Source organism: Crocuta crocuta, unplaced genomic scaffold (genome assembly GCF_008692635.1).
Source record: "Crocuta crocuta isolate KB4526 unplaced genomic scaffold, BGI_CrCroc_1.0 scaffold1015, whole genome shotgun sequence".
NCBI classification, from domain to species: domain Eukaryota; kingdom Metazoa; phylum Chordata; class Mammalia; order Carnivora; family Hyaenidae; genus Crocuta; species Crocuta crocuta.
This window is the reverse complement of record NW_027532631.1, coordinates 48,894-66,652: the sequence shown is the minus strand read 5'-3', so window position 1 is coordinate 66,652 and position 17,759 is coordinate 48,894. Positions and strand designations below refer to the sequence as shown.

At 51.8% G+C, this 17,759-nt stretch overlaps 1 protein-coding gene across 1 annotated transcript in view; it reads left to right on the top strand.

Moving 5' to 3' along the window:
* Positions 1 to 11,336: 11,336 nt before the first annotated feature.
* Positions 11,337 to 17,759, top strand: part of GAB3 (GRB2 associated binding protein 3) — a gene marked incomplete at its 5' end in the record, with an annotated part of 50,044 nt that continues 43,621 nt past the window's right edge. The window contains 3 exons of the mRNA XM_077780670.1: positions 11,337 to 11,604; positions 13,832 to 14,054; positions 14,925 to 15,403. Of these exons, the coding sequence (XP_077636796.1) occupies positions 11,337 to 11,604; positions 13,832 to 14,054; positions 14,925 to 15,403 (970 nt within the window). The remainder of the gene's footprint in view (positions 11,605 to 13,831; positions 14,055 to 14,924; positions 15,404 to 17,759) is intronic.

Here is a 17,759-nt window from a genome sequence, read left to right as displayed (position 1 = left end):
AAATGTCCAGCTCTGTGTTTTCCACACTGGTATAGTTTCCTTTTCAAATGTGAATCTTTAATCCAGGCAGAATTGTTTTTCACTATATGTGCAATGAAACACGGATTCATAGATTTACTGAGCTCCCTCTAGGCTNGGGAGACACAGGATCTGAAGCAGGCTCCAGGCTCTGAGCTGTCAGCAGAGCACCCTACATGGGGCTCAAACCCCACTGACTGCGAGATCATGACCTGAGCTGAAGTTGGATTCTCAACCGACTGGGCCACCCAGGTGCCCCTAGACTGAACTCATTTTTATAAAATGGTGCTGAGTCTTCTCTTCTCCTACACTTTGTATCCGAACACACACGCTCCCACAATCCCAATCCCAATTCTCCCCATTCCTTTCATTTTTGTGGAGCACGTCAGAGCCCGTGGGCCATCCTTACGCATCCTTACATGTTAATGTGTTCTGCACAGCTCCCTACTGGGGCTTCCAAGCTCTGTGAGCTACGTGTGATCTGCATAGCTGTGGTCAGTGCGCAACAGCCTCTGATGTCACGGCAGCACACGATTAAGACCCAGGCTCCCAAGACAGGTGATCTGAGCAGCTCACGCTCCTCAGCGTCCCCATAAGGATGAAGACTGTGTACTCCACAGGGTTCATGTGGACCTTAAGTGGTTCAAATCAATCCATGCAAAGACATCTGTGTGAACTATTTTTACTATGTCAAGAAATCTGCCTTACTTGAGATGTTTCTGTTGCTCTGTTAGCAGTATCATCTCATCGTTAGCGAGCTCCTTGTGCCTCGGCACTCAGCGTGAGCACCGCGGAACCTCCCTCGGGGAAGGACGCCCAGGACTGGGAGAGTAATATTTTGCCATGTTTTTTTATTGCAGTAAAACACACATATAAATAATACGGGTTATTTTAACCATGTGTAAGTGTAAAGTTCAGTGGCATTAAACACATTCATGATGGTGAGTAACCATCAGCATTATCTGTACCCAACACTTGGGAATGATGGTGACTTTTTAAAAGCTTATTCTCCAGGCACCTTGTGGCTCAGTCAGTTGACTGTCTGACTCTTGGTTTCGGCTCAGGTCAGGATCTCTGGGCCGTGGGATCAAGCCCCGCGTTGGGCTCCGTGCTGAGCATCCTGCCAGATTGGAATTCTGTCTCTCTGTCTCCCTCTGCCGCTCACGTCTGCTCATGCATGTACATGTTCTCTCTCTCGCTCTCTCTAAAAAAAAATTAATAAAATAAAATAAAGGAAAATGAAATCTTATCCTCAGGTGTTCATGCTGTTGCAGGTTAGTTGTGAAGCTGTCACTTCTTATTATCCCAAACCTTCCTTCAGACTTGATTGCCTCCTTTGTGCTCCCACAGACTTGACTCTGTCACAGAACTTACTGGAGTTTCAAACAGCTGTTTCTTCCTGAGTTGGTTTTTGCCCATTGTTCCAAGCCATTGTGTTGATCTGGAGCCTGATACCTTGTGTGTTGGCGACCCTCCCGGGCTCACAGCACCTGCAAATGTGATTAGCTGGTCTTCGTGGCCTCGGAATCTGCAACATAAGAAAGAATGAGAAAGTAGCCAGGACACTCAGCGGCACTTAGGTTGACAATTCATGAGGAAGGTCAAGTGCACGTTGTGTAGCATGGCACACTTATCTGTGCCCAACATCCCTCCTCAGGGTTCCTCCTTCCGAGGCCCGTCGTGCCACAGAGACACAGGACTTCTCTGTGTCTGTTGACAACCATGGAAGCTGACCCTGTGGGCCAGGCCGTCTCCAGGACAATGACAGGAAGTTATTCCATGCCTGGGACAAGTCCTAGCTGAATCTGGCAGCGAACACAAGGTCACAGGCCATCAGGCTGAAGGGTCACCAGCACCTCCAGGGCTGCTGGCACTGCGCCAGGACCAGGAGGAGCAGTGGAACGTGCTTCTGGAAATTCCTGACCCGCTGCCCTTGGGTCCCAGGGCTTTTTTGGCAAGGAAGTTGAAGGTGGAGAGAAAGAACATCATGCAGAATTCTGTTTCTTTGATGGTTTTCACCTTTTGCAACCCATAAACACTCCCCAAACTTGCCGAGCGTTTTTGTGGTGAAGCCACTGGGAGGAGAATGGGGGTCCGGGTCGTTACCAACTGCTCCCCTGCACCTCATGTTGTCGGACGACATCCAAGATCCCTTGGGGCCACACAGACGGTGGCTGCGATGGCCTCATTAGCTTTTCTGAACGCGAGCGGACGCGCACAGAGGCCCACGTCCGCGGCAACGAGAGAAAGCCAGCGGGGGGCCTGTCCGTGCAGCAACAGCGATGAGGAAGGGTGTGAGAGGAAACGGGAAGTCCGTGCACCAGCCGAGGGCCAGTCCTATTTCTCTTTTCTGTGTTGTCCTCCTGTCTTCTGGACTCTAGAGAAGAATGCGTGTAACGGGACAGAAATATTCCACTTTGGAAGACAGAGCGAAACCAGAGGAAATGCTGCTGACAGTTGCATGGGCTAAAACGGTCTTCGCTGAACGGGCTCGGACACGTGACCTGGAGGGCGCTGCCGTGTCACCGCGTTTCCCTCCAGGTGCCTCCCCCCGGGAGCTGCAGGAGTGGCAAGAGCAGCTCACCAGATCCCCAAGCAACCCCCACTGTCTGTCTGAGCTCTTCTTGAATTTCAACTAATTTTTGTTTAACTTAAGTTACAGAGTGTTCTTTATTTTTTAAAAAAACTTTTTTAATGTTTTATTTATTTATTTCATTTTTTAAAAATGTTTTTTTATTTATTTCTAGGAGAGAGAGAGACAGCATGAGCAGGGGAGGGTCAGACAGAGGGAGTCACAGACTGAAACAGGCTCCAGGCTCTGAGCCGGCAGTCAGCACAGAGCCCGACGCGGGGCTCGAACCCACGAACCGCGAGATCATGACCTAAGCGAAAGTCGGACGCTTAACCGACTAAGCCACCCAGGCGCCCTATGTTTTATTTATTTCTGAGGGAGAGAGGTAGAGAGACAGATAGAGCGTTCAGGGAAGGGGCAGAGAGAGAGGGAGACACAGAATATGAAGCAGTCTCCAGGCTCTGAGCTGTCAGCACAGAGCCCGACGCAGGGCTCGAACCCACGAACTGTGAGATCGTGACCTGAACCAAAGTTGGACGCCTAACCAACTGAGCCACCTAGGCGCCCCCAGAGTGTTCTTTAAAACATTTTTTAATGTTTATTTATTTTTGAGAGACAGAGAAAGAGAGACACCGTACAAGCAGGGGAGGGGCAGAGAGAGAGAGGGAGACACAGAACCCAGAGCAGGCTCCAGGCTCTGAGCTGTCAGCACAGAGCCCGACACAGGGCTTGAGCTCACCAACTGTGAGATTGTGACCTGAGTCGAAGTCGGGGGCTTCACCGCCTGAGCTTCCCAGCGCCCCAAGTTACAGAATGTTCTGGAACAGTGCAAGGGGAGTCATGAAACTTGCATTAATGAACAAGACACTTCATGCCTCTGAGGGCCAGCTTCCTGTTCTGGAAAATTAGCTGCACTGAGCGCTTCCCACAATTATGGAATACAAGTTGATACATTTGTAAGAGAGTAGAGTGCCAGGCAGAGTGCGCTGAGTCGTTCTACCGCGTCGCACAGTGACAGTGGCTGCCCGCTTGTAAGCCGGAGCCTGCCATTCGGCGTAGAGCCCTGCCTGTCCGTCGGGGCCACGTGCTGTTGGTGGGCCAGGACTAGCAATGTCGCGTCTTCTGGCGGCTGCTGCCTCTGCTCTGGCCTCCCCCTCCATCACTCCTACCCTCCTGGCGGTTTCGAGTCCGTCCACGTGGCACATCCCGTTGACACACTAGGCCCCACAACACAAGGGCATGCGTCGTGGCTCTCTCTGTTCCCCTCGCCATTCGGTGAATGTAAGTGTCAACACACGTGGAGTGAAGGTAAGCGACCCTCTGGACCTTGTGCGCGCCACCTCTGCCAGCTCTCTGTTGTCCTGACTTTTGTAAACTTAGAATCGTCATTAGATCCCCGGGAGCCTGGTGGCCTTCTTCCGCCCCCCTAGTGTCATTATCTTGCACAACTAGCAAGGGACATTGGGAGCATCCGAGAGCCGCTGCGGGCTTCCCCTGTTTGCACACACACGCACCTCTGTCACCTGTAGCTTCGCGTGACCACTGCCGCTGACCAGGGCCCTTCCTGCTCACCCTCCGCGGCCACGGCATCAGTCCGGCCACCGCGCCCCAAGCCCGCACCAGGAACGCACTGCCGCTGCTTCAGGGACCAGCAATACCGGAGGATCCAAACCCAGCTCCCAGTACAGCCACATGATGTCCGCTTCCTTCAGCCTCACTTGGGAAGCCCGGCTGTGAAGGCACGTTGCCGACCCATCCTGTGCGTATGTGGAGGAAATGATTTCATAGCTTTGGGATTTCACCGCTGCAGAGGGGGCAGGGGGCCAATTCCGCCGAAACAAAGGGACAGTAATCGCTCTGGCCAGAAAAGCAGTTTAAACCAGAGGTGTCTCTTTACAGCCTCTGAGACTTTCAGGATGTTTCTCAGTTCATTTCGGTGTCTTTCGACAATGGACATGATCCAGACGCGCCACTTCAATTTTATCGGAGTGAATTCTGGAGCCCAAGAAGTGGAACTGCTGTAATCTGGCCAGGTTTATCTCACTGTGCAAGTAAACTTGAGTGCACAAATCAAATGCCCAGACTTCTTTTTTTTTTTTAATGTTTTATTTATTTCTAGGAGAGAGACAGCATGAGTAGGGGAGGGTCGGGGAGAGAGGGAGTCACAGACTCTGAAACAGGCTCCAGGCTCCGAGCTGGCAGTCAGCACAGAGCCCGACGCGGGGCTCGAACCCACGAACCGTGATATCATGACCTAAGCGAAAGTCGGACGCTTAACCTACTAAGCCACCCAGGCGCCCCAAATGCCCAGACTTCTGAGCTGTATCCTTTATAAACTTTAGCCTTATAATTTGTCTTAGTAGCTGATGAAAGCTCACATTAGGTTTGCTTAACTGATCACCCTCACACCCCAACTTAATTCCAAACCGCATGCTACAGTGTCTGGATAGAGCATTTACTACTGTGTTGGATTTAAAAGCTGTCTGGGGTCCAGCTTAGAGATGGCGTCTGCCTGGTTCACTGTCACATCTGCACCTCTTGCCACAGAAATGTGTCATGAGGAAATCCTGGTGATTAGCTTTGTTATGAACCCACAAAACTAGTCATTTTTTTCCTCAAGAGTACTATTTTTTTTTCCTCAAATAGTTTAAGGAGTAATATTTTTTAAGTTGATTTATTTATTTTGAGAGAGAACAAGCAAGTGGGGGAGGGTCAGAGAGAGGAGGAGACACAGAATCTGAAACAGGCTCCAGGCTCCGAGCCATCAGCACAGAGCCTGATGCGGGGCTTAAACCCACGGACCACGAGATCATGACCTGAGCCAAGTACATGCTCAACCGACTGAGCCCCGCAGGTGCCCCCATAACAACTGTTTCAGAGTCTTGTGTGCGAACTCTGTCACCTCTGTCATGTGTGCTCGCTTGTGTTTCTCCTCATCATGAGCCACATTTTCCTGCCCCTTTGCATCTGTAGTAATTGGGGAGGGAAGTATTTCCGTTGTAAATATAATATTGTTGAGTGCCTGGGTTTTGTTGTCTTCCTAAAGTGTTGAACTTTGTTTTGGCGACAGTTCAGTGACTGGAAGATCAGCTTGATGATTCGAAGGCTCCACTCTGGGGCTGGCTTGGCCTTTCCAGCTCTAAGCGGGGGCCTTTCCAGAGTCTCTCACTGGTCAGAACTCAGACATGTCCCAGCCCTGGGTGAGCTCCGGTAACGATTCAGCTTGTGGGTGCCCAGTTGTTTTTGGATTTGTTTCTCGATTCACCTCCACATGCCCTTGTTAGTACGGTTTCCTCTGGGGGGTTCTGGAACGCTTCCCTTACCTAGCTCCCGGCTCTCTGGTACTGTTCCTGCAAACATTAGCCATCCACGATTCTCATCTCCATTTTCCCAGCTGTGGAAGACTGCTGTGCTCTGTTTAAGACCCCTCCCTGCACTGCCCTCTTGAAATGTGCCTGGAGGCCAAAAGCTGGAAAAGCCCTCAGAACCATTGGTGCACAGGGTGGGGGGGATGCACTCCTCAGGGGTGCTCTGGTGACACGCAGCCCCGTCATCATTTTTTTTGTTTTGTTTTGTTTTTTTAATTTTAAGATTTATTTCTGAGAGAGAGAGAGACAGCACAAGGAGGGGAGGGTCAGAGAGAGAGGGAGGCACAAAACCCGAAACAGGCTCCAGCCTCTGAGCTGGCTGTCAGCACAGAGCCCGACGCGGGGCTCGAACCCACGAACCGCGAGATCGTGACCTGAGCCGAAGTCGGACGCTTAACCGACTGAGCAATCCAGGCACCCCAACCCTGTCATTATTTGACAAGTTACTTTCAAATTGGTAATGTTTCTCTGTTCATTTGTCATGGCTTTACCACAGGCCAGGGCATACAGGCTCCGTTTACACATGTCGAGGTTTGCAGTCAAGTTAACTGCTCGAGGTCGCCCAGAAAGACAGAAGCAGAAGCAGAATTCAAATACGGGTCCTGACTTGCATTGTAGCCTCCCTCTTTTTCGTACTCCATTTCTCTGAGCCATAGTTGTAGCTAATCGTGTGCATAGTGATTTTGCTTTCTAGGTTTATTGACGCAGGACATGCTCGTCTTCACAATCTGTCCTGAAGTGTTTGCCTCGCCCCTTTTCCACTTGGGCTTTCCGAGTCGCTTCCGAGAGCTGCACAGCAGAGGGGGTCTGAGGGGGCTACATGGCTTCAGGGCAGGGGCTCCTGCACTCGTATGCAAAGTGGGAAGTGACAGCAGCCCTCCGGTCGTCATGTGGTCTGTGAGGTCACCCATCCCCCAGCACCCTTCTGCCTTTCACGCACAGTGTCTGGCATGCAGTAGGTGCTTAATAGCTGTTTATTGAATGGGGGCACCGTGGGGAGCTGGTTAGGCATGTGACTTTTGGTTTCGACTCAGGTCGTGATCTCACAGTTCTGGAGTCCTAGCCCCACGTCGGGCTGTGTGCCGACAGCGCAGTACCTGGTTGGGATTGTGTGTCCGCTCTGTCTGCCCTGTCCCATGTGCGCTCTTTCTCGGTCTCTCAAAATAAACATTTGAAAACAATAGCTGTTTATTGAATGAATCCATGAATATGCCCTCTCCAGAGGAATTAGTTTAAAATCCTTTTTATCATGGAAGAAAGCCCAGAGCTCCCCACATAAAACACATGTGTGGCTTGTGACTTATTATCAGCTGAGTCCTGTCATAAACTGAGCAACTGAGCAGCAGCCCGTTGCAAATCCGTTTGTCGCCTCCACGTGCCTCCACGTGCCTGGAAGAGCTTGGCCCTCTCAGATGCCCAATTTCCCACGGCTTGTGGCTGGTCACGCCCTGTTCCGCTTCCTGAGCCAGCGACTGCCGACGCTTTATACCAATCGCTGCTGACCCGCTGGCGTGGCCGAGTGGTGATATTCTAATTCTGTCATTTATTTTCCTTTCTGGGTCAGAATACATTTATAAAAAGATGTTTCCCTTCATCTGCCCAGTGGTGTGGCTTGTCGAGGAAAACACATTTGATGGGTTTCAAGGATCCATAAATAGTAGATTTATGAAAACTCAGGTTGTTCCATCTCTGGCCAGAGGGAGCTTCTTTCGTTTGGCTCCCGGGTCCCCCTGCCAGACGTGATCACTTCCTTGTATCTTTTTTTAAAAAAAACTTTTTATTTTGAGGAAAAGAGAGAGAGAGGAAGAGAAGGGGAGACGGGGAGGGGCCGAGGGAAAGATTCCCAAGCAGACTCTGAGCTGTCAGCGCAGAGCCTAATGCGGGCCTGGAACCCACGAACCATGAGATCATGACCTCACCCGAAATCAAGACTGAGATGCTCAACAGCCTGAACCCCCGAGGCTTCTGTCTTTGTTTGTTTTTGAGAAATGTCCACATGCGACATGGGGCTCGAACTCATGGTTCAGACTGAGGCAGCTGCAGGCGCAGCAAAGAGCTCCAAGAACACGCTGTTGTGTCGTCATTGCCATTAGTGATCTGCAGAGGGGGGTGGTGGTGGTGTTGAGTGATCTGCAGAGCCGGTGGGGGGGTGCTGAGCGATCTGCAAGGCCGGGGGCGCATCTGTGGGGCTGGCCTCTTCCTTCGGCCCTTGTGGTTCTTACTCCTCGGCAACAGCCCGCAGGGAGCTGGGGAGGTCAAGGTTTGTCACGTGCAGACCCGGAAAGTGCGCGGCACATCCAGGGCTGAGGCGTGAGGTCGTCGGTAGGGACAGCGCTCCCAGGGGCCTGGCTGCTGCCGTTACGAGGGCCAAGGAGGGGGTGTAGGGTTTCGGAGGCCGGCTATTGGGGAGTTTGACGCATAAGCATGGGGAGGCCAAAACAAGGGGCCCCAATGGTCAGCTCTCAAACTCGGCTGAGAGGTGTACACCCAAGGCACCTCGGTGGGCTGGGGGGACCTGCTCGGCTGGGAGATGGGACCAGCTCGCTGGGCAGTGGCTGGCTGGCCGCTTGCTCTTGGAGTTGGCGTCTCTGCCGCAGACGCCTCAGCAGCCCACGCTGCAGCCGAACAGTCGCGAACAACTGTAGCGGAAACCTTTCCAGTAGCTGCTTCCTCGGCCCTTCTTCAGTCTCAGCTTCCCCACCACTTCCTCCTGGAAGCTTCCCCGGTCCCCACCATCTGATGTGTCGTTTGTGTGTTCCCAGAGAAGTTCGGCTTTCCATGACCATAGGCTTCACCTTCCGGACTGCAGCCGTCTGTTTATCCATTTGCCTAGTTCCTGGGTCCCTTCCATTTTCCCAGTGCCCGCACGGTGTCAGTGTATTAGCGGGCCACCAGGAGATGGTGAACAAATGAGTGACATTCAGACACGAGCATGTCATTCTCTTCTTGAGCTCACGCCGTTCCTGGCCAACCGTCCGCTGGTGCAGCCACTGCCGTGGCTCGAGTTCCCCTCATTTCGTACGTCCAGCCCTTCCCCACCCCGGCTCTCACCCTCTCTCCGTCTCCGTTATCGGGCAGGACGCGCTGTGATTCTTGCTCTTACTCTCCCCCCCTCCCAACTGCTCTTAAAGGATGAGAAATCTATTCCCATAAAACTAAGATCTATTAAGTGGCAACTTGGTTCTGCACTCCATTTGACTTCCTCTTTTAGAATCAGTTTGGGGGCGCCTGAGTGGCTTAGTCGGTTGAGCGTCNTACAACGAAGTTCCTGTTCACATTTCCCTACCAGAGTGGCCTTTGGAAAGTTCAGGGTGCTCCAGGCTCCCCGTGAAAGCTTTCCTTACTGGGCACACATGGCATTCCTTCATCCTCCACACCCTGCCCTGGGCCTGCCCCGCCGCGGGGACCTGGGGGACCAGGCCTCACATCCCTGTCCGCTCGATTTCCCATCCCCCCCATGTTTCGAACCCCGCAGTGACGCTTGGGCTCCTTCTGTTCAGTGGCTTCACCCCGTCTGATGGCGTGTTCTGCAATTTTACTGAATCAGACATTTTCCCGTTCCTCCTAAATCCTCCCCGGGAACACACAGACGTGCTCTTAGGTCTCTGATCCTTAACGACGAACCTTAATCACACCGCCCTGTCCCTCTGCCGGGTGGCCAAACCTGTCCTCAGAGAGGCGGAGCCAGGGCAAGGTGCACCTCCCGGACACCGGTTCCCTGCTTGTCCCAACCCAGCGCGGGGTGCGTGCCCCATTGCCACAGCCTCACGGTAGGTCACTGGTGATGGCTGGCCTTTCCCCTTTCGGCGCTTGGTCAGGTTCTCTGCAGCCGCAGATCTCCTGTCCCCTGGGCAGTGAGCGAGCCGGGAACTCTCCTGGACGGTGGCCTGTCCTTCTCCGGTGGGCTCTTGGTCTCAGCCAGTAGCCTTATAAATGTGTCAGGCCCAAGAAGCGAGAGATAAAAAATACTTCCTGTACCAGTGGCCACCATTCCTCCCGGCAGAAGCCCACGCTTCCTGCTGTCACACAGACCCCCGCTCAGAAGAGCAAACCACAGAGCCATAAATCTGCCCCTTGCATTTGCCGACTGCAGCCTTGAGCGTTCCCAGCAGGGAGCAACCTGCTCCCCTGGCCTGCCCCTTGATGTAAGAAAATGGAGGGCTTGAGGAAGGGCCCCACTTCCTTCTCCGGCTCCAGGACGTGCTGGGCTGGAGTTTACAGTTGGGGAGGACTGCTTCGAATGGCGGGGTCACAGTCAGTTGCAGATACATCTTTTCCTAGACCTTGCACCCAAGGAGGCAACTCATTCCATGTCAGGGGGCAGTGGAGTGTGTGTGTGTGTGCGTGTGTGTTTGTGCGTGTGCGTGTGCGTGTGGCTGCGGAGCTGCAGGGGCAGGTTGGCTTCTCTGGAACATCACTCTCTTTTTTGGGTGTGGACCACGCTTCGCCTGATCATTTTACCTCAGTGCTTGGCTCTTTCCTTTCGGATGGCCTAGCGCTTCTCAGCAGGGCGTCAGAGCTTTAGGTCACACGGTCCCTGCCCTGCACCTCCTCCCACCTTAAGGACAAGCAAAATAAACCTGTTTTTCTGACGCCCCTTAGGGCATCCCGATTCCCGGTTCAGGACTCCCTCGGTCCCGGAGCCCCCCACTCAGAGTCAGACACCCGTGAGGAGCTGCTACAATCCCGCTCTCGACTGTTTTGCTCCACATTCATTACTGGTCCTTCCATCCTCACTTGAGTGCCAGCCCACCGCTGCAGCAGCTGGGCCCCCTACTGATTTCTCTGAACCTCAATGTTCTCACACATAAAATGCACGCACAGGAAAAGCAAATGACCTCTCCCATAGCATAGTTTGGGAGCTTCAGTGGGTTATGGTAAATCAGTTGGGAGCTGCAGAAAGTCCTCAACTTCAGATGATGATAATCTTCTCTCCTCTCAAATGAGTATGAGTTTTCTTTTCTTGGTGACCAATTCTCTAGAAGTTCAATAACAACGTTAGCTAATACTGACAGGGGTGGGCGCTCGTGACCTGCGTCTGGCTTTTGTGTCCGATTTTGGCTTTGGGATTCAGATAGATAGTGCTAAAAAGCTTTCTTCTCATTCATTACTAAGTGTTTTTGTAAGCGGGGGTATATGTGCATTGACACCACACACCTCAGCAGCATCGGTTGGGATGATCGTATAGACCTGTCCCTCTGACCTGTGGGCACGACTGCCATCCCCACGCTCCCCAGCAGCGAGCCATCGGTAACATCGTCGAATGAACCAGACGTGGACACGGTGTGCCAGCCGTTTAATGCGAAGCAGGGTGCACGTTGCGTTTCACTGTTAGGGAGGCAGAGTCGGAGAGGCCCGTGCCACGTGTCCAGTAACTTTTCGCCGATTTGCCCCCCTNCGTCCTGGAGTACTACAGGACCAAGCACTCGAGCAAGCCCATCCGCGTGATCGACCTCAGCGAGTGCGCAGTGTGCCGGCACGTGGGCCCTGGCTTCGTCCGGAAGGAATTTCAGAATAATTTTGTGTTCATTGTCAAGACCACTTCGCGCACGTTCTATCTGGTGGCTAAGACCGAAGTGGAAATGCTGGCATGGGTGTACAGCATCAGTCAGGTCTGCAACTTCGGCCAGCTGGACGACGGTGCAGGTGAGAGCAGGGCCGGGGTTCCCGTGTGCCCGGGGGTGGCCTGGGGAGTGTCGCGCGCCCCGGAGCGCTTCTGCAGGTAAATGTGTCACAATGCCAAGCCCACCTCCTCAGGGGTGTTCAGATAGGCTCCTTGGTATCATAATTGTTCCACAAAGTACAGTTCTAGAAGCTGCTTCCTTTCACCTGGTTCTAGGTTTCAGGCCCAGCTGTGCACACATTGAGCACGACAAGTGACTTTGGTGGCTTTGAAGCCCCTCTGTAGCTTTGCAGTGACAGTAGAGTATGTGTGAGGATTTCCCGTGAGGCTCTGAGTTTCCTCGTGCTATTGCAGCTGCTGCTTTCCTAGAAATAATAAACACCACCATGTTTCCAACATTCTCTGTCGCTTGCTCTCTCTCTCTCGCTCTCTCTCTTTCATACACATGCACACACATGCAGTGCCCTTTCTATGTAATATGCTGGCTGTACTGCACCCAGGGTTACAATTCACTCACCGTCACAGAACTTGCTGTTGAGCTCCTGGCATCATTGCATCACGCCCTGATCCTCAACCTGTGCGACCTTGAATCTGACTTCTTTTTGCACGTTACTCTGGTAGACAAAACCTCAGCCCTAGATTCCACAGTCGACCCCATTACTGCGTGCTCCTCACCTGCCGCGGAAACACACCTCACGCCACTAGGTGGCGGTGGAGAGCCAGCCCAGCTCTCCAGGGCGGCGCAGGCCGTGCGCTTCCCAGGGACAAAGTCCTGTTCCCTTCCAGAGCCTGGGAAGCTTAGTAAGCGCACCTAGCCACTCAGTCACAGTACTGAGCGTCGAGAGCACTCAAACCAAAGGAAGCGAAGTGACAGCAGGCTTCCTTGCAAAGCTGCCGCGAATCCTTCCTGGCTTGCCTCCAACACCGAGCACACGAGCAGGGCCTCCGTGACCCATTCTGCCCGGCGTGCCACTCACTCTTCGCCACCCTCGTTGCCACCTTCAGCGCAGACTAGATCCGTATTCATGTGCCACGTTACGCATCTTTTCTGTTTCTTACATCATCCAGGACTTATCCTAAAACATAGGTAGATAAGACATGTCCTAGTATCTAAGAGGAACAGGAACGAGTCAGGCACTAGGCAGAAAATGGAAAGTTCTGGCATGAAGTTGGAGGAAACTGGAGACCACCCCCTATGACCTTTCTCATTCCCTGTGCCCCCACCTTAGTTTTGAGAAGGTTGTAACAGCAGAGTCCTCTTCGTCTGAGAACCACGCCCAAAGGGCTTTCTTGTGGCTTCTCACATAAACTGTTTGGTTCCGTACGCAACAACCATAGGTAGTCAACACATCATGAGTGCTCTGGCCAGGAACCCTGGCTCATCTGTGTATGAGCTCATCTTATCCCCAGACCGATTTCGTGGCATAGGCACTATTAGCATCTCCACTTTGCAAAGAAGCAAACTTGCAGCAAGCAGGTAACTTAACCAAAGTCACAACAGCTAGATAGTAGAGCCTGGACTTGAACTCGGGCAGTTCTGGGCCCCTCTGACTCAGGAATCTGGAACATCTGCCAACTTGGTTCAAAGGGGAAATAAAGGCAGGCTCCTCACGGGAAGTTTCTGAATGCCGCGCTCCTTGAGAAATGCTGCCTTTGCCTTTGCATCTCTTTCCTCTTCCTCACACATCGTTAACAGTATTCTTTCTTTGTGACTTATTTGTCTGTCTCCCATAACGGCCTGTAGACTCCAGCGAGAGCAGGGTCTTTGTCTTGGCAGACTTAGAACAGTTCTGCACACATAGTAGGTGCAATAGTAGGTATTCCACGTAGACGTAGACATGTACGTGTGTACTGCATGAATACATCCCTGCTCCCACACGTATGTGAGTACATGCATATGTATTATGCATCAATGTACGTGTATACGTATGTATTTGTTGAACGCATAAACAGTAATGTAGGGCTACGGCTGAGAGCCATAAAGGAGCTGTGAGGGGACTCTGTTACCACAGACTCTTAGGCCAAGAATGCTTGGCTTTTTTTACTCTTAATTGATTCAACACTTTGCTCTTGGAACATTGGCCTTCTTCCCCAGACATTGTTTATAGCTCAGGGAAACGGTCTCCTCCGTCAGTACAAACACCAGCTGCGATTTGCATCTTCGATTTGGCTTCTTCTTTGCTGTCGGAGGACTTGTGAGTGAGTGCTATGGCCGTTCTCAAATGTTAACCCAGGAAATGATTTCTCCAGCAGATTCCATGGAGAGCTTCCCGCACACGGCCTCCTCCCTGCAGCCAGCCCCCGCCACCAGCTCCCTGCCCGCCGCCTGCGCTGCCGCCTCCTCCCTGCCAAGAGATGCTCCGAGCGCTAACGCCATCACCCCTGAGGAAAGCGGGAGTGAGTCCGAGTTCCTCTCCCTTCCCGATTATCTGATTCTGTCCAACTGTGAGACCGGAAGACCACGTCACACCAGGTATGCACATTTGCGGAACGTCCGCCACCTTCTCTGGTGGGCTCTGTTGTGGACATGTGTTCCACGTGCCTGACAGGACAGAGCAGCGCCTTCCAGTGGGTGTGTCTCCCCTCACCACTTCCTGCTGCAGCCAAGGTGGGGACATGGCACCATCGCCACTGTGAGGGATGAGTCCTGCGTGTCAGCACTGTGGCTTTCGTTTCTAACCTTGCATTTTCCTATGTATCTGACCCCCAGGAGGATGGCAAACCCAACAAACCGTTTGTTCCTGCAACTGAGGCTTGGTTGTAGAGGGAATGTGAGAGGCACGGGAGAGAGGCCAGTGTGGGTTTCATCTATGGATCGATGGCTTCCTGCTTTTTTTTTTTTTTAAGTTTATTTGTTTATTTTGAGACAGATGGGGCACCTGGGTGGCTCAGTCGGTTAAGTGTCCGACTTTGGCCCAGGTCGTGATCTCATGGTTTGTGGGTTCGAGCCCGGCGTCGGGCTCTGTGGTGACAGCTCAGAGCCTGCAGCCTGTTTCAGATTCTGTGCCTCCCTCTCTCTCTGACCCTTCCCCATTCATGCTCTGTCTCTCTCTGTCTCTCAAAACATAAATAAATGTAAAAAAAATTTTAAAAGAGAGAGACAGCGCACAGGTAGGAGGGGCAGAGACAGAGGGAGACGCAGAATCCCAAGCAGGCTCTGCTGTATCAGCGCAGAACCCGACGCAGGGTTCAAACCCACAATCTGCAAGATTATGACCTGAGCCAAAATCAAGAATTGGAGGCTCAGCCCACTGAGCTACTCAGGTGCCCTGTCTTTCTTCTTCTGACTTCAACCATGGACTTGCTTCATTTCACTCAAATTTATATGCTTTTCTTCCCTCAGTTTACCCACCAGATGTGATAGCTGGTCAAACTCAGACCGCTCGTTGGAACAGACTTCACTTGATGACGTTTTTGTTGACTGCCTGCAGCCCGTGCCGCCCAGTAACGTGGTCCACCCCTCACACCACGGGAATGGGTCTCAGAAGGTACCTTCCACAAAGCCTCAGGCTGCCCTGATACGGAGTAGAGATATCAATGGGCCAGCCAAGGACCACTTTTCTTCACCATTGCTGGAAACTTCCTTAAATTCCACGATTCAGTTAGATAAAAACCAAGGTTCCTTGCCCTATGCGGTAAAAGAACCAGACATCGTGTCCAACATGCCACCTCCCCGTCCCCCTAAGCCAAGCCATCTCTCTGAACGGCGCCAAGAAGAACAGGTCCTGTGGAGCGAGCATGGCGGCATCAAGAAACCAGAGTGCAGTATGGCAGCGAGAAGAATCTCTCTGTCTGGTTTAGATAACATGAGAGCCTGGAAAGGTAAGTGGTGGACGCGAACAGCATGACGCCTACCTCTTTTTACTCCTTCTGTCCACACGAGGGCGCCGCTGAGTTCTTCCAGGAGGGCCAGGCCATTGGTGGGCGCGCACAGCCGGAAAGCTGGCAGTTCTCCTTCAAGTCCAGGGCCGGCAGACACTTTGGTCCCTGTGGCTGCTAAAGGAAGTGGGAGCCCTTGTCCATTAGCCGTGCCCCTGTCCACGTGTCGGGCTTCCCCACTGGGACGAAGCTCCTGGTGGGTTTGTTTTGTTTTGTTTTTTGTTTTTAATTTTTTTAATATTTATTTTTGAGAGAGAGAGACAGCGTGAGCAGGGGGAGGGGCAGAGAGAGAGGGAGACACAGCCTCTGAAACAGGCTCCAGGCTCTGAGCTGGCAGCACAGAGCCCGACGCGGGGCTCGAACCCACAAACCGTGAGATCATGACCTGAGCCGGAGTCGGACGCTTAACCGACTGAGCCCCCCGGGCGCCCCTCCTGGTATTTGTTTGGAGTCACTCAGGATCCCACTCGTACAGAAGGTGATATGTTTTGCCTCAATTCAGCCAGATTCCATGCGTTGGCCCTGGCATGCGTAGCGAGAACCGGAGGGTAGACCCCAGCTCTTTTGTTCTCCAGCAGCCCTGTCAGCCCCGTTTATCCCACCACCTGACCCGTTCTTTCACATTTCACCAGCCAGGCGCTAGGGAGGTAGCCCGCACCGAGCTGTCAGCACCAAGGTGAAGCCGACCCAGCCCTATCAGCTTGCTCTGCCAGCATGCCTCCCGGAGCCCTCTTTTCCCTTTTCTGGAAAGTTGTTTTTGCTGATGGAGTTGCTTGCTGCCCGCCCTCGCCCTTCAGCCCACACCGCTATTCCCACCAAATATAATCAAGATAATCACTCCCACACTGCTACCTATAAGGTCCTATCTTAAAGGAAGTTTGCAAGTGTAAGGAATGCAAACCCACTTCAAATTGTATAAATTTCTCATTCTGACTGAGCAGCTAAGTCTTTCTGGCAAATACCTCCCCCGGTATCCCTAGTGATGTGACCTTTACACATTACGGCTCTGGGGCAACCTCGAGCCCACAAAGGATCCTAACGAGCTAGCGTGGGGATGGTGGGCGGAAAGGGAAAGCTGTGGAAAGTGAAGTGACCAGACCAGTTGGATGATAGGATATGAAAATGAATCAAAAGTCTCAAATCGAAGGAGCACCTGGCTGGCTCAGTCGGTGGAGCGTGGGACTCTTGATCTCAGGGTTGTGAGTTCAAGCCCCACATTGGGTGTAGAGATTACTTAAAAAGAAAATCTTTGGAAAAAGGGCAAATTGAAGAACAAAAATATCGAACCAATTTAACATTTTAAGACATAAAACAATTAGGTTGTATTTTGTACATGAAGGCAAACAAAAGCTAAAACTCATTAATATAGAGGTTTTGACCATGAAATAAAGACCAAAACAACAGTGATGGATAGAAACAGAATGGAACCAATCAGAGGGAATACGTCAGATCAATTGTTCTACCTTCCCCATTGAGGAATTGTGGTTGTGCATGGCAGCAGAGTGAGGTCAAGGTTCACTACTGTTCACGTGGATCCCTATCCAGTGACCGGGCACCATTGATTGGAAAGGCCCCTGGATTCCCCACACCTTCCAGCGCCCCGTCTGCTGTAAGTGAAATGCTGTCTGTTGCGGGGGGTGCATCTTTGTTCCCATTGGCCCTGGGGTCCACTCTGCACCAATGTCACACTCCCTTCGTTATTGACAATTCTGTCTGGAAGCCTTCCCACCTGCTCTTAAAGACTGCCGTGCCTGTTCTAGGCCAAGTTTAGAGTCTGCTGATCAGGGTGCAAACATACATACATAAATACATTGGGGATTTGAGGAAGGTTGCATCGTATCTAAAGACCGATTTGTGAAGATTTGACATCCGTACAATGTTGCGCTTTTCAATTCATGAAGAGGAGATACCCTTTCATTTATAAGTCTTAGTTGGTTTCTGTGTATAATTTCATTTATACATTTTAGCAAAGCCTTGGGTATTTCTTACTAATGTGTTCTCATGTATTTTTTTTAGTTTGAGACGGAGAGAGAGAGAATCCCAAGCAGGGCACTATCAGCATGGAGCCTGATTGGGACTTGAATTCATGAACTGCGAGATCATGACCTGAGCCTAAATCAAGAGTAGGAGGCTTAAGCAGATGCTTAACTGACTGAGCCACCCAGGCAGCCCTAGCTTTTCTTTTTTCAAAAAAAAATATTTATTTATTTATTTATTTATTAATTTATTTATTTATTTATTTATTTTAAGAGACAGAGAGAAAGAGCAAGCATGTGTGCAAGCAGTGAAGGGGCAGGGT